At 37.5% G+C, this 16260-nt stretch overlaps 1 protein-coding gene across 1 annotated transcript in view; it reads left to right on the top strand.

Moving 5' to 3' along the window:
• The first annotated feature begins 485 nt into the window (after positions 1 to 485).
• PGBD5 (piggyBac transposable element derived 5) overlaps positions 486 to 16260 on the top strand; it is a 165297-nt gene continuing 149522 nt past the window's right edge. Inside the window, exon 1 of the mRNA XM_051993628.1 lies at positions 486 to 1045. Within this exon, the coding sequence (XP_051849588.1) occupies positions 529 to 1045 (517 nt within the window). The 5' untranslated portion in view covers positions 486 to 528. The remainder of the gene's footprint in view (positions 1046 to 16260) is intronic.

Here is a 16260-nt window from a genome sequence, read left to right as displayed (position 1 = left end):
CGCTGCACACACTAGGAGGGAGTCGATAGGGTTGGTGGTAGAGAGAGGAACACAGGGGAGGGGGGTGCAGTTTGGAGGAGAAGCAGCAGACAAGCAAGCAGGCAGGCAAGGAGGCAGGCAGGCAGGCAGGCTTGCAAGCAGGGAGGGAGTCAGGAAGAGCTCAACGGAGGAGGAAGAAAAACAGTAACAGCAACAACAGCTCTAGAAGCGGCTGCAGCAGGGTAGCAGCAGCAGCACCTGTCTCTTCGTTTCCTGAGTGGTGCACTGATCCCAGAACAGAGCTTGCTATTTCAGCTGCCCCGGCCCGCCGCCGCCCGTGCCTTTAAAAAAATTTTTTTTAACCTGGAGCTGGGCCAAAGCCGGGCAAAGACGGCGGACCGGCCGAGGGTGGGGAAGGGGAGGGCGCTTTGCTGTGGATTGAACTGGTGGGGAGAGACAGCCCGGGGTGCCGGGAGAGGAGGGGGGGTCTGTGGTTGGGAGGTGTTTTGGGGGGCGGGGGGGCAGGGGAGAGAGTGGGGTGCAGCGAAGATGATGGCGGAGTGCGGCGGCGGGGGTGGCGGCGGCGGTGGCGTTGGGGGCCCGAGGAAGAAGGCGCTCTCCTTGCTGGAAGCGGCCCGCTCCCGCTACGAGAGCCTGCAGATCTCGGACGACGTGTTCGGCGAGTCGGGCCAGGACAGTAGCGGGAACCCCTTCTACAGCACCTCGGCCGACTCACGCTCCTCCTCCGCCGCCTCTTCAGAAGACGAGGACGACCCCACCACCTCCTCCATCTCCTGCTCCTCGGCCGCCTCCGCCCCGCCGCCGCAGCCCCTGGCCCGGGAGGTAGAGGCTGCACCCGAGGGGCCCGTTCGCGGGGGAGGCGTATGCTGCTTTCAGGGAGGAGGAGGGCGCTGCGTTCCGAGGGTAGAAGAGGCGACTGGTGGACAGCGGCAACTGCAATCGCATCAGCTCCCCGGGCCCATGGATGAGGAGGATGAGGAAGAGCGTGGAGGCTGGACCCAGACTTTGCGAGACATCCCTCCCCCTCGCTTCGAGGATACCAGCGGTAAAAGGGGGTGGGCGGGGCCGCGGAATGCCGGGGGATGGGGGGATGGGGGAGCGGAGTGGTTAAGAGCCAGCAGTGGTGATGTGTAGAGTCCTGAGCTTGGGGGCAACTGGCACACCAGTCTGGATGCCAAGTCCACTGAGATTGGGAGTCCTCTTGACTAAGGATATTAGGCACATCTGTTTAGGAGGGATTCCAGATGTTTTGTTGGCTACTCTAAATAAGGCAGAAATTGGGAGCAAGACAAACTCTCAATTGATGACGAAAAAATTTAAAGACAGATACTGACGTTTAAAGCAGCATAAAAGGGCCTACTATGAAGATGAAATAACTATTTGAATGCAGGTTCTGTGTTCTAAGTTCACTGTTGGAAGGAGATAAAATAGAGGCTACCAGAAGTACTCTTCCTGTTCAATCAAGTACAAAAGGACGTGGAAGCTCTCTCCTTTTAGTTGCTGGGAGCATTCCAGCGTCCTGCACCAGAAAGTAGTCACACCTGTAAGCGCCCAAGATACCGATAGAATTTGTTGAAGTACAATAAATGTCTGATTGCTAGGATTTGAAACTTTCAAATGGGTTTACAGAAGATAGGTTTTCATTTGGATGGCTCTAAGAATGAGATGGATTACTGGCTGGGATGATTAGGTGGAGGGGAGAGATACCTGTTAGTTATCTTTCAAACCAGTCTGACCAGTCCACTGCCCCCATTTAAGAATGCCTAAGATCCAGCTGAATTCTCTCACTCACACATTTTTTCCCCCCATATATCTCTTAACTAATCTGGAAATTTATTTATACAATATTCTTATGTAAAGTTCTTTTGCACCTTTTTTTTTTATTCTATTTAATTCTTCCATTTATATGTGGCCTTATGAAAAATCAAACTGCCTTGTCCTTGGAGATGGAAATTAGTTGAGGGGGAAAGGGAGGATAATGGTGCTTGCCTTATAGGGGTTAAGGTGGTCTCTTGCCACACTAGAAATACTTCCTTAGATATTCTGCATGCCACACATTAATAATAACAATAAGGATGATACTGACATTTATAGCATGTTCAACTTAAAGAGTTTACATACATTATATCATTTGAAATCTCATAAACTCTTGCTCCCTACTTTCACAAAATCACTAGTATCTGCTTGAATTTTTTTTTTTTTTTTGAAACAGTGGTAAAGCATTACCATCTCTTGACTGGAGAAAGATTAAGATATTCATCATCAGCATGTACATTTTCTAATTCCTAGCCCTTACATTATTTTAATTAATGCCCTGCTTTCCAATCTTGAAGCATTTAGAAGTGAATTCTCTCTTTCTCTCTTGCTGTGTGTGTGTTTTTGCCGGCCTAGTCTGGTAAATTATATAAAACCAACACAGGGAGTGGCCAAGTCCTCAGCATGATATAGTTTTTTCCTCTGTTATTTTTCCTCTGGTCATATTGTATTCCATCATAAGGGCCACAAACGATTCTCTTGACATTCAAACACTTTTCTCAACTTGGAGACAGACTGGAAATCATTCTACAAACTGTTCTTAAAACTCTGATAGGTAGGTACCTGCAGTTTCCTAATATGTTTGGTTAGTCTCAGACCAAAAATGGTTTGCAAATCTCAAGCAAATTGCAACATCAGTGTACCATAAAACATTTAGCTGTATGAGAATTGAGTTATTCAATCCATTTGGCTTTAATAATTTTAGTCATCCAGCATGTAATAGAGCAACAGATTATAATCTGGGTTTTCTGGTTTGCAATGTAGTTAAGATTTCCAAGAGATTTATATTTCCAGGGTCATATTACTTTGCACAATGTGTTTTTTATTACACTAAGCTTTTTTGAACACCACAGTTATTCTTGTATATTAGTATTCTGTGAACTTTAACATGTTATAGCTCTATGTCTGAAAGATTTTCAACTGTGAGTTTATCTATTATCTTGGCTTCAGTGGCTTCATCTGTGAAATGTGGAAGTTGGACTAGATGATCATAGAGCTCTAAGATTTTGTGAACAATCATTGGACATTGGGAAAAGGCAAAGGTTGTGTCTAGATAATAGTTAGTCTCCCAATTCAAGGAAAGAGCTTTCTGCCAGGGTTATTAAACTGTGTTCAAATAAGATCTAGTATGAACAGTGATATTCTGTTAGATCTTGTAAAGAATATAGATTGCACTATTTTTATTTTGTTAATGTTAAACGTTAAATTTCAAAGTCACTTGCAAGTGGGAAAAATCATGAAACTGGGCACTAAAACTCTAACTTTGGCATTTGAATCTTGTACTCTTGGTGTCAAACATCATGAAGGCTTAAGACTTATGTGCTTAAGTCAGACTGTCAATGATCCAAGATTGTAATTAAACATTTTAGTCCAAGAGTTAACTCTAGATGGACATTGTTTACCTTGGAGCTTTTAAAATTATCCCCTTTCTGCATAATAATTTGCTTTTACTCTAGATGAAATTTAGAATTTCTTACTTCTCTACAACACCCCATCCTTTTTAACAAAATAGAGAAAAGAAGCCTTATTAAGTATGAATTCCTAGTTCCCTGGTAACAATAGAGTGTGATTTATGGGGGTTGAAATAAATACAGAAGTACAATGTTAGCAAGGAAAAAAATACTTCCTCCTAGTAGTATAATTTCTAAAAGGCATTATGGAGACTATATCTCAGCAGTTCTAATAGTCAAAAGTTTTGTTAAAAGGGTTTTTGGTTCAGTGCAATCAAAATAACAGTTTAGTGACTTGAAGCAAAAAATTCATTGTAATCTGTGATTGTGATAAGAACTTCATCCTGCACTGATCCTCATCTCCAATTAACAAATTGCTGGGGAAGGAAGGAGATAATCTGCAAATATAGTCAGATTTCCTAGTTTAAAACCTATGTAGCCTTTACTTCTTTGGATTAATTTTGACATTTTTTTATTATTATTATTAAATTATAGTTCTAAACATTTTGTTATTTCTTAGACCCAGATCTACAAGGACTGAGCATCAAGACCCCAATATAACCTTTACAAAAAGTTTATGTATGTGACCATTCTCTGCCTTTGTTCTACAATCTTTGGTGTAATTGAAAATAGTGCTCAAGAGAAAGGCATATGATCCCTGACTAAAACCAGGTGGAGAAAGAAAGAAGAAACTCCTCTTGAGTCTTCCCAGCCCCACTCTGCATCGAAAATATAAACATGTACAAAACATTATTATATAAGTACAGTTTCCCTACAGAAACAAATCAGGGTACATAATTCCAAGGCTGCAGTTACCTAAAAGTTCTGAAAGGTTCTTTCTACTTCTCTCATTTCCTTTTCAACTTTTGATGGTGCTGGGTGTTCTCTGTTCCCTTGAGACCATTTAAATACAGGCTGTGTGTGTTTCTGTAATTGGAGCATGACTGGTTAATAAAACAGCTGAAAATCCCAGAATTGCTTTCAATTCTTCTGTGGCCAAAAGAACACACCTGTAGTAGGTATTTTTTTTTTTTTTAGAGGGGGCGCTTAACTCAAGAGTTCGAGAGGTCTGAAACTGGAAGGGCTCTTGGATATTATCTAATACAATCTTCTTATTTTGCTGATGAGGAAAATGAATCCAAGAAAGGTGAAGTAATTTATCTAAGGTATCCAAGATAGCATGATAATTATAATACACTTCAATGAATAGTTGAACCTCAGTGGCTCGGATACCTGTGACAACAGTGCAGATTGTGAGCCTTTTAATTTGTGTTTAGTTTTAGGGAACCACATTTGAAGAAGGATGTTTATAAGTGTCCAGAAAAGGATAACCAGAATGGCCAACCAGCCTTGAGTCCATATTATATGAGACTTGGATGAAAGAACTAGACATTTTTAGCCTAGAGAAGAGAAGACTCAGGGGAAGGTAGGGAAAATGATGTGCTGGCTGTCTCTTGTATTTGAATGTTCATGATATGAAAGAAGCACAAACTTTTCTGTTTGGCCCAAAAGAGTAGAACGAGGAGGAGTAGATGAAAAATTTCCTCACAATTGAAATGGGCTTCTCAAGAGGTATCAGTTCTTTCTTGTTCAAAATCTTCACTCAGAAATCACTTACCAGAAATATTATAGAAGGGACTTCAACAAACACCTTGGATTAAATGGCCCCTCAGATCCATTGCAGTTCTCAATTTTGTTGTTCTGTGATTTCTTCATACTGTCCATAATTTTGCATTAATTCCTTTTATTCTGCTACAAACTTATAATTTAATCAGTGAGTGGAGAACTCCCAATGAATGAAAACTTTGTTTACTATTCCAGATCCATAACTCAACAGTAGCCATAGTTTTAAAGAGTTATTTGGCACTGAGAAGTTATTTAGTTGTTTAGTACTAGAATTTGAATGTAAGTCTTCCTAACCTTGAGGCAATCTTCTATCCATTCTACCATGCTGATATAAGATATTTGTTGGCACAAATAATAAAGTATTTATTTATACTTTTACTTCTTTTAAGATCTGACCACTTCAAACAAATACCTCTCATGACTGTGTTGGCTTATGATTATTATTGCTTCTCTAGTCTTTCTTTAGTCCAGCCATAAGTCACACAAGATTCTGTAGAGTTCTCTAGGTTCTTAACTCCATTTAGAACATCATGCAATGTGTTGGCTATTTACCCACTTGTGCTTTGCAATAGCATGAAGTTAAGACTTGTTTACTTTCTTGAATTGATTTATTTTTTTTTTATTTCCAGCACTCTTATGATTTGCCTTTTATGATATGAAGACAAAGAAAAATAAGATACTTGATCTATCTGTAAAGTCCTCACTCCCCCCCCTCCATTGATAATTATATTTCACTCTAATTTGTTTCCTTGTAATTATGTATATTTTTTGTACATTTAAAAACACTATTCTGAGAACTCCCAAAGCTTCATCAGCCTGTCAAACTGGTTCAAAACTGTTGACCTAAGTGTTGATTTGCTTTGACTTTTTTTTGCCCAAGTTAGCTTTTGCATGCTAACATATAATTGTGAGAAACTGATGAATAGGTGGATCTATGACATTGATTAACTTTTATTAGTAGAATATTTTAAAATAGTTTCTTCATGCATTATGTCAGTTCCCTTGTTATTATTCAGCAAGGTGATGTGACCTTGACAGCCTGAAATGGGAGTATGGCTTTTGTAAACACACCTTTTTAAAAAAAAAAAAAAAAAGCTTTATCTTTGAAAGTTTGATTTGGGTCAAAGTCCTTTAAACTGCCAAGTAGTATTCAGTGGTTCAAGGAGAAATGAAGTTTATGTTCTTCAAACAGCTCTCAAACTCAGGCCCAGATGTTGTGCAATAATTTGGGAACTGAAATGCCTGAGAAGAGAAATAAGCATTTGTGATGTATTTGTCATGGTCATGTTAATACTTCAGGACAGTTTGCTATAACTTTCAAAGTCAGTATATGGTAAAATTCAATGTGAAAACAATAACCCTTTAAATGGGTGAATTGGAAGGCTTACCTAGAAGTGACTATTTAGTATATGTAGAATTACAAAGATTGTTTTGAAAGAAGTTAAATAGTGGAATGTTGATTTGAGGATGTGAATACTACTTAAGATTGAAGGGTGTAATATAGCTTTGAAAGTAGGAGGTAGACTTTTTACTTTATTGAAATTTGTAACTACTTTGTAAGTAATTTAATCTTTTTAGATCATTGGATTAAATGTGCTAGTAACTCTTTCCTTCCTTCCTTCCTTCCTTCCTTCCTTCCTTCCTTCCTTCCTTCCTTCCTTCCTTCCTTCCTTCCTTCCTTCCTTTCTTCCTTCCTTCCTTCCTTCCTTCCTTCCTTTTTTTGTTTCTTCTTTTCTGCAAAAAGATGATACTTTTTTAATGATGCAAAATTTGTATGAATGAATGTTGTTGCAACATCTGTAATGCAGTGACCTTTCCCAATAAAAGTACATGCTTTTTTTGGTACTGCATTATACTAACTGAATTAAAACCCCTCTTTTTCCTATCCTTTTTTTTTTTTTGACTTCATGGAAAGAACATGAGTTTTTAGTTCCAGTTGAATTACTAATTTGCTATGTGACCTTAGGCCAGTTATTTAACCTTATTGGGGCCCAATTATAAAATGACAAGCTAGAACTGGATATTCTGGTTATGTCTCTTCCAGTTATGAATCTGTGACACAAGAAATCAGAGGAAATATTTAAGCATGATCTTGTTGATTCATCTGTCAGAGATGCTACTTAGGGAATCCTTATACTAGGTAGTGGGGGAGAAAGGACTAAAGAAATAAGGATGGAAAATTTCCTGACCTTGATCCAGAATCATGAAGAGGAATGTATATAGTGTTTGTGGGTAAACTATTGTATAACTACAGAGTATCATTAAATTAAACTTTGATGGGAAAAGCAAAACCAAAGAAATTGATCACAAAGTTATTTCTCTTTACAAAAGAGATTTTGTGAAAATTTGTGTACTAGAGCTAAAAGAAAGAGTTAAAATAAATAATAGAAAGAAAACACCAAGAAAATTTTAAAACATCTTATTGAAAGAAAACAAAGAGCAGTTATAAGGTGATAAAGGGAATCCAGAAATCTTGTGTGACTGGGAGGTGGGGGGAGCAGTGAGAGAGAGAGAGACACAGACACAGACACAGACAGACAGACACGGGAGGGGAAGGAGAGAGAGAGAGAGAGAGAGAGAGAGAAGAGAGAGAGAGAAGAGAGAGAGAGAGAAAGAATACCTTTCCAAAAAATGGAAGTACTATAGCCAAATGAGGGAAAAAAAAAAAAAAAAGCCAAATGAGAGGAAAAAAAAAAAAAAAACAGGAAAAGTATGACATGTATATTGGAAACCTGGCAGGCCAAAAGAAGTTAAAGAAATTTCTTTCAACAAACCTTCAGAATAGCAAAAATTTGTTTCAAATATATCAAAGGGAGAGAATTCAGCAAGCATCAGTGGGACCATTTAGTGACCCAATAGAATGTAATTAATTAAAGGCAGGGAATTTTCATTTTTATTTATGTCTCCCTTGCATAGTGCTTTTCCCATAAAATTTTATTGAATTATTGTGTAAATGGTGGAAAGATGTATTGAGTAGAAGGATATTATCAGGGATAGTGAAAGAGCTCAGTTCTATAAGCATTTATTAAATATCTATGTGTTAGGCATTGTGCTATGCCCTGAGAGTAACAAAGACAATAATGTTTTTATTGAAGTTATAGTTTATATAGCTGATTCTACGGAATCATTTTCCTTTCTGTGATTCTGATCCCAAGGTGTTTTTTGCAATTAAGGTCAAAGATATTGGATCAAAAAGTTTCCAGTGCATGAAGTTTTTCTAATCTAGCCCATAAATTACATGTAGATAAGTTTCAAAGAAACTTAGGAGTTTTTGGTCAAGTATTACCATGTTATCATTATGTACTTCTGACAAGGGAGCCTTGAAACTCTTTCTCTTTCTTTCTCTCTGACTTTGGGAATAAGCCACGAGGTAGAACACTTGAGAAGCTCCTTAAAGGAGAAATTCTCCTTGAACCCTGCCTCTGTGAGACCTGCCCCAGGGAATCAAGATGAATCAAGATAAAGTGGTTTATCTAGGTAGGGCTAGTTGAATCCAGAGCTGGAGAATTCCACCCCCATTGAATTAAAGATCAAGCCCAGAGACTCATTCAATTTCAAGATTTTCTGGCTCAGACTGCACCCAGCCCCCATCAAGAGCAATCCCAGCTTGTAGCCAATTTCTATTATAAAAAGAGCCAATTTTAAACTCAGCCCTTGCAGAGGACCTAATATGCCATGCCAAGGAAAGTCATTCTCTCTCTCCCTGGCATAGCAGCCAACCTCTGCCCACTGAAATGATATTCTCTCTCAGTATTACTCTCTCTTTATTTTTCTTATCTATTTCCTTAACAAGACATTATACCTGTCGGGATTTCTCCACTAGAAACTTTACTTCTCTGACAGGACCTTGCCACTAAGGAATTCAGTCTTTCTATTCATGCATTGCAAAGGCTGACTTCCCATTGTCTATAATAAACTTTTTACCAATCCAGCTTTTCAGGTTCATAACTTCCTTTACATAGGACTTCTGCGCCCCCAAAAAGGGGTTCCCATAACTCCCTACCTTGTGCCGAATCCTAAGGGGATTGAGGGGAGTCACACCCCTTCATTTGGTTCCTTGAACCCTGAGCCTGCTCCTAATCTCATCATTTAACTCCCTGACCACCAGGAAATCTAGACCTCATCACTTCCATCCAAAAAGTTTCTAAGGGGACCTACAAAACAAGTTTAGTGTAGAAATGAGATCCACTGGTCAAGTTGATACTACAGTTCCTCTGTATATACATAGTTATTTGTCCTATCAAGATATGACCAATTAATAGAATCCCTAAACATTTAAGCAAAAATAATTTATAGGGAAAAGAGAAGCATGTTAGATCATGCTTGACTAATTAAGAAGAGTTCTTTGAGAAGGCAAATTGGTATATGAATAAAAGGAAAGCAGAATATAATTGGATATCATATTTGATTTCCTTAGATTTTCAAAACTTCTGTAACAAGGTCTTCTATTAAAAGGTTATTTTTCAAAAGCCAAGTCTTTATGAAATAGCACAGAGGGTTCAAGAGGAACAAAGAAAATGAATATTTCTCAAGATAGATATATTGAAACATGTATTTTTATAAGATTTTTTAATTTGGTCTATCTTATTTAACAATTTTGTAATGGGAGGAGAGGTTGGGGGCAGGGTAGTATGCAGAGACTAAATGTACACTGTTATAATCTCCTTGAGGACAGGGACTACAACTTATTCTTCTTTATAAACCCACTGCAGTGACTAAGTCAGCACTTTGTCCGTAATTGGCCTGCTGTAAATAAATGGATGAATGAATTTTCTAAGCTTTTATGGGGATTAAAATGCCAAGATAATGGGGATGAACAGCTAGAAGATCTCTTGAGGGTATGTGAGTAGTCAGAAAAATGGCAGACAGGCTTTAGTGTAGATAATGATAAATGAATTCATTTGTGAGAAGCTAAAGAGGGGGAAGGGAAAAGAGGGGACAGGAATCTAAACTATGTTTTTAAGGTGATTAGCCCCAAGATTATTAGCTACTTACCAGAAAGGGGACTTAGGAGTCATTGCTGACTATTTCTCAAATATTTTGGTTCTATGAACTTAAAAGGCCAAAAAAAGTTCATGAAATTTCCTGGGACTAACAACCAAAACAAAGCAGTAGATCAAATGAAAACTATATAAAACCAAGGGTAGGCCTGCTGTATGAATACCAAATATAATCCTTCTTGCTGTATTTCAGGGAAGATATAATGGAAGCAAAACTTGCATATCCAGGCAATTAGTAACCTATGAAATAAGGAAGCTGCCTAAAAGGCAGACTGAATATTCCCTATTTGCCATCCTTTTCTGTTTTAGTTGATGATTTTAATATTTATATCACTTTCATTTCTGAATCATTCCTATCCACAGAGACTTTTCTTGTAAGAAAGGTAGAAAAAAAAAAAAAAGGAGTGGGGTGGGAAATTAATTGAAATCAACCAATATCTTAACAGCAGAGATGGCTTCCCATACCCATAGTTCCCTGCCTCTACAAAAAGGGAAGGAGCTGTGTTTGTTTTGTTTTTCTCTTTTATTTTGAAGTATATTAAGTGAAGAACCTGAATAAGCGTTCATTATTCAAGAACTTAAGAAGAGTTCTTTGAGAAGGCAAATTGGTATTTGCCAATAGTTAACTCTCCTTAGGTCCTAGTTGTGAACTATCTTTCTTTCTTTCTTTCTTTCTTTCTTTCTTTCTTTCTTTCTTTCTTTCTTTCTTTCTTTCTTTCTTTCTTTCTTTCTTTCTTTCTTTCTTTCTTTCTTTCTTTCTTTCTTTCTTTCTTTCTTTCTTTCTTCTTCCTTCCTTCCTTCCTTCCTTCCTTCCTTCCTTCCTTCCTTCCTTCCTCCTTCCTTCCTTCCTTCCTTCCTTCCTTTCTCCCTCTTTCCCTCCTTCCTTTCTCCCTCTTTCCCTCCTTCCTTCCTTCCTTCCTTCCTTCCTTCCTCCTTCCTTCCTTCCTTCCTTCCTTCCTTCCTTTCTTCTTTCTTCCTTCCTCCTTCCCTCCCTCCCTCCCTCCCTCCCTCTCTCCCTTCCTTCCTTCCTCCTTCCTTCCTTCCTTCCTTCCTTCCTTCCTTCCTTCTTCCTTCCTTTCTCTCTCCTTCCCTCCTTCCTTTCTCCCTCCTTCCCTCCTTCCTTCCTCCTTCCTTCCTTCCTTTCTTCTTTCTTTCTTCCTTCCTTCCTTCCTTCCTTCCTTCCTTCCTTCCTTCCTTCCTTCCTTCCTTCCTTCCTTCCTTCCTTCCTTCCTTCCTTCTTTCCTTCCTTCCTCTTTCCCTTTTTCTTTCCCTTTCCTTCCCTTCCCTTTTCTTCCTTTCTTCTTTCTCCCCCCTCCCAGGAGCATCTCAGTTAGGTGGTACAATGGATAAAAAGCTGGACCTGTATAGTCAAGACCTGAACTCAAACCTAGATTTAGATACCTACTAGATGAGTAACTTGGGGCAAGTAGCTGTCTACCTCAATTTCCTCAGCTGTAAAATGGGAATGATAATAGTGCCTATCTTCACAAAATTATATTGAAGTTCAGATGCAATAATATTTGTGAAAGTACTTTGAAAATCCTAAAGCACTATGTAAATGCTAGCTCTGGAGAAGGAAATAGCAAATCACTCCAGTATCTTTGCAGAAAAAAAAATCCCAAAGGGGGTCATAAAGAGGCAGACATGACTAAAAAGCAACTGAATATTATAAATGCTAGCTATAATCTTATATATTTTGTGCTTACTCTCCCTTCCTTTTTTGTATATCACTCACAGTTCTACCATAGACAAGTTTTTCTCACATGTGACATGTACTTACACATTAACCTTCCCCTTTTCTTTCTGTTATCTTAGGAAAACTCTTCACCCTAATGCCCTTATTTTATTTAAGAGCCAAAAATCAGCCCTAATCATGCATAGCACTTGACCTTCTTTTTGTTCTGTCTTTTTGCTCTTCTTTTAAAATAGAAAATCATAAGTTTTGGAGTGAAATGAGTTGTAGTAAAAAGCCATGACCTTATCCTCTAGAGTCCTTGAAAATCTTTATAATCTGTATCAAAACTTCCTTCTAACTTTTTATCTTCTTCTCAAGTAGCTTTTCCTCAAATATACAAACAATTATTCCTCACTCTTAGCCCACTAAAATTAGGCACAGGCTATATCAGAACTAGGAGACATATCTTTAAATGGGAAAATAATACATTTTAGGTCATCTAAAATATCAATTCCACCATCTGGTAACTTACTTGTGGTAGTCTTTATACCTAACCATCTCTACCCAAGAAGTACCATAAGAAAAACATAAGCAAATATAAATGGTTTTAGGGAAATATTTAGGTAAATTTATGAATAAATTTCATGTTGTCTATTGAAAGAAACTAAATATTTTAGGGCATCCCCCTAGCTTTTTTCAGAGTTTGTCCATGGTAAGGTGGTTCCAGGTCCCTCTTCAAAGTTCCTGATTCCAAATCTGTTCCAGCTTAATTTTTTATTATCCCCTAAAAGAAAATTATATAAAATGTTTCAGCTCTATTTTACTCCTTGAAGGATATTTGTGACTTATTTGTTTTGACTGAGGTGTGTGTATTAATGTATGTGTATATATATATATGTATATACATATATATATGCATATATATTAATATACACACAATACACATCCTCTTAAACATTTCAGCTATAATAAATGTGGAAGAATTACATGTTTAACCTATAAACCTATGATTAACCTTACTGTCTAGAGGAAGGGAGAAGAAAGGAGAAAAATTTAGAACACAAGGTTTTGCAAGGGTGAATGTTCTATCTTTGTATGTATTTTGAAAAATAAAAAGCTATTATTATAAAAAATTTTTAAATAATTCAGAAAAGGATAGAATTAATAAAAATCTGCCTAAAAAATTCAACTAAAAAAAAATGTTGGATCATTTCCCAAAGGTCTTTCATTGAGAAGCTGAGAAAAACAAACAAACAAAAAGTTTATATAAATCATAGATAGGAATGGTTTCTGATCCCAACTCTAATTATTTAGCCAAAAATTAGTTTAGCAGGCACATCTAAAGAGACAAGGAGGGATATAGTTTAGAATACTAGCCCTGGAATGAGGAAAATCTGAATTCAAATCCAGATTCAGAAAGTAGCTGTATGACCTTGGACAATTCCCTTAATCTTGTCTCCCAATTATAAAGTGGACATAATAATTGTACTTACCTTCCAGGGTTGTTGTATGAATCAAATGAGATATTTGTAAAGCACTTAACATGGTCACTCACATTGTAGGTGCTCAATAAATGCTTATCCCTCCCCCATTTTTGTTTCCATTCTCTTGGTTTAATTACAGGTAGGTTGTGTGTTGGAGAAAGGGGTACCCAGCAAACGGTTTCAAAATTTCAGCCTAAGATGGAGTAAGGCTTGAATTATTTTTAGGTGGAATTCTTTGTCTTTCTAGAAATGTTTTTCCTTCATAAACTTCTGAGGGTTTATAAGTTGTTTGTTTGTTTTTTTCTAGCTAACCTTGTTTGTACTTTTCTGCTATAGCTTCCTTGAGCTATGGGATCCTAGGCTAGTCCCTTAATCCCTATTTGCATTAGTCTTTTCATCTGTAAAATTGAGATAATAATAGTACTAAAGGTTGTTGTGAGGATGAAATGAGATAATATTTATAAAGCACTTTGCACAGTACCTGACATGCAATAAGTGCTCTAAGAATTTTAGCTAGTACTATTCTCATCATCATCATCTCTGATCCACTTTCGTTTCAGCGTTGGAAGACATTTCCTTTCCTTACTGATCCCTACAGACTTCTCTGTGCTCTAGGATGCTAAATATCTTTACCACTTTCCTTGAAGTCTCCCCTGCTATGGTCTTCTGGTAGGCTTACTATGACTCCTGATCCCTTGCTTTGTTTTCACTAGCCAGATATTAAGGGGTGGTTGCCAATACTCTTCAGTGAACTTGGTAACCATAATTGCCACAAACAAACATCTGGGACAAAAAATTTCCTGGAGCTTGTTTACATCATGTCCTCTCCCTTGAGGTCAATATGAAAAGCTCACTGGACTGGGAATAAGGAAACTCCTTAGTTCGAATCCTGTTTCTTTGGGAACCACTTAACCTCTAAGACTCTGGTTACCTTGTCTATAAAACAGGGATAATTGTTCCTAAAATTCTAATCTCATAGAGTCATTGTGAACCAAAAAAGATAATCATTAAATATTTATTAGGCAACTACTAAATGCCAGTCATAGTATCAAGAACTGCAGATACCAAAAGAGGAAAAAGACAGTTCTTGTGCTCAAAGAGCTTATAATCAAATAATGGCGACTATATGCAAACAAAAATAGGCAAAGCAAACTATACAGGATAAGTAGAAAAATCATAATAAAAAAGGAAGGAACTGGAATTAAAAGGAGCTGGGGAAAGATTTTATGGAAGGTAGTGATGAGGTTCTAGTGGCAGTCAGAGAGTTGTGGAAATTTCCTCTTGGTTGAAGGTGCAGGTTCTTTGTGAAAGAATTCATGAACCCAAAGAGTTTTAGGTGGCAAAAATGGAAGTTTATTATTGGATGAGAAGTCAGCTTTGCTAAGAGACTGACTTCTTTAGTGGCAAAGTCCTAGTAGGGAAATGGAGGCTGGCACTGAGAAGAGAATGTCTTCTCAGCGGGCAGGGTGCTGGCAGCTATACCAAGGGACAAGCCATAGTCCTGGTTTGGACATTCTGCAAAGAAATGAGTAAACAGAAAGCTATTATATGAGCAGATGTCGGGGGGAGGGGGAATGGGGTAGAGCTGAAGCAGTTTCAGATGATCAGACTAGTATCTCCCAAATGAAATTGCTTTGGAGGCTTTTTCAGCCTGAATTTGAATAGAAATCTGCTATCTATGGAGGTGATTTGCCATAGTAATGGCCCAGTCAGATGAGCCACTTAATTTGTCTGGGAGATATGCTTCCCAGGGGGGCCTGAGACTGGAATCTCCCTTCTTTACAGATCAAAGGGTACACAATTTTAGAGTGTTAATTTTACAGATTAAAGGGAACACAATTTCACACCCTAGGCAGTAGGATTTTAGTTGGAACTTAAAGGAAGCCAGGGAGGTCAGTAGTCAGAGCAAAGGAGGAAGAGCAGTTTGTATATAGTGTTGTGTTTTTAATTAATTAATTTTAAAAATACACATTGCTTTATGAATCATGTTGGATATAAAGTGTTTTATAAACTAAACCTTGTTAAATAGGTCAGCTCTTGTTATTAGGCAGCAGAACAGATTCATTGTATCCTCCTACATGAAAATCTTCCTCATATTTATATACTTTCTAAGTTTTTCTTTTCCTACCCCAGGGATGCTTTCAGCTGCAGGCAACTTTGCAGAACAGATAACTGAATTTCTTTGAGTCCAGTGAAAATCAAGCCTTTGAGAAACTCCACCTATTTCACTAGTTTTTTTTTTTTTAAACAACTAATCCTTTTGATATGAGGAAATATGCTTTTTGAAGCTTAACAACTTCAGTTTTATGTCAAAATTCTTTACATGTAAAATAAAAATAAAAGATGTGGTTCCCATCGTAGGAAAATGGTCAGTCTCAACAATATAAGCCCTATGAGGGTACAGAATAGGAGTAGAGGAGCCTTATCTAATTAAGCTTTAAGCTACACTGAGTAATATAGTTCTCTATACGTAGTAGGTACTTGATAAATGTTATTGAATGAACTATCCTGATATAAGGAATGACAATTGTTTCTAACCTCAATATATATTCCTTGGCCATCCTAATTATCTTACATCCTATATTGAGTGGGTTGATTTAATGTAATTCTTATGTTGATTTTTATATACAATTAATATCTTCAAACCAACTGAGCCATTTATACCTTTGTCTGTAAAGCTAAAGTTAATAGTGGAAAACAAAGTGCATTTGTTATTGAATTGAATAGAAGTAGTGAGTTCCTTTTAAAAACAGTTAAAACTTTCTTGATACTCTGGAGTCTTTTATATAATTTTTAGAAAAAAAAAAGATAAATAGTGGCGTATACCCTGAAGAAGAAGATAGTTGTAAATACTGAAGTCCCTTTTTGACTCCCTGTGTACAGTATTATGGAATTAAGATTTAGAAGTAACTTTGTTTTGAAGTCATTTGGTCAACTCCCTGATTTTCCATAAAAGGAAATGGAAACTACAGAGGAGAAATAACAAAATA

Source organism: Antechinus flavipes, chromosome 4 (genome assembly GCF_016432865.1).
Source record: "Antechinus flavipes isolate AdamAnt ecotype Samford, QLD, Australia chromosome 4, AdamAnt_v2, whole genome shotgun sequence".
NCBI lineage: Eukaryota > Metazoa > Chordata > Mammalia > Dasyuromorphia > Dasyuridae > Antechinus > Antechinus flavipes.
Note: the sequence above shows the minus strand (reverse complement) of the source record. Positions and strands in the feature narration are given on the sequence as shown.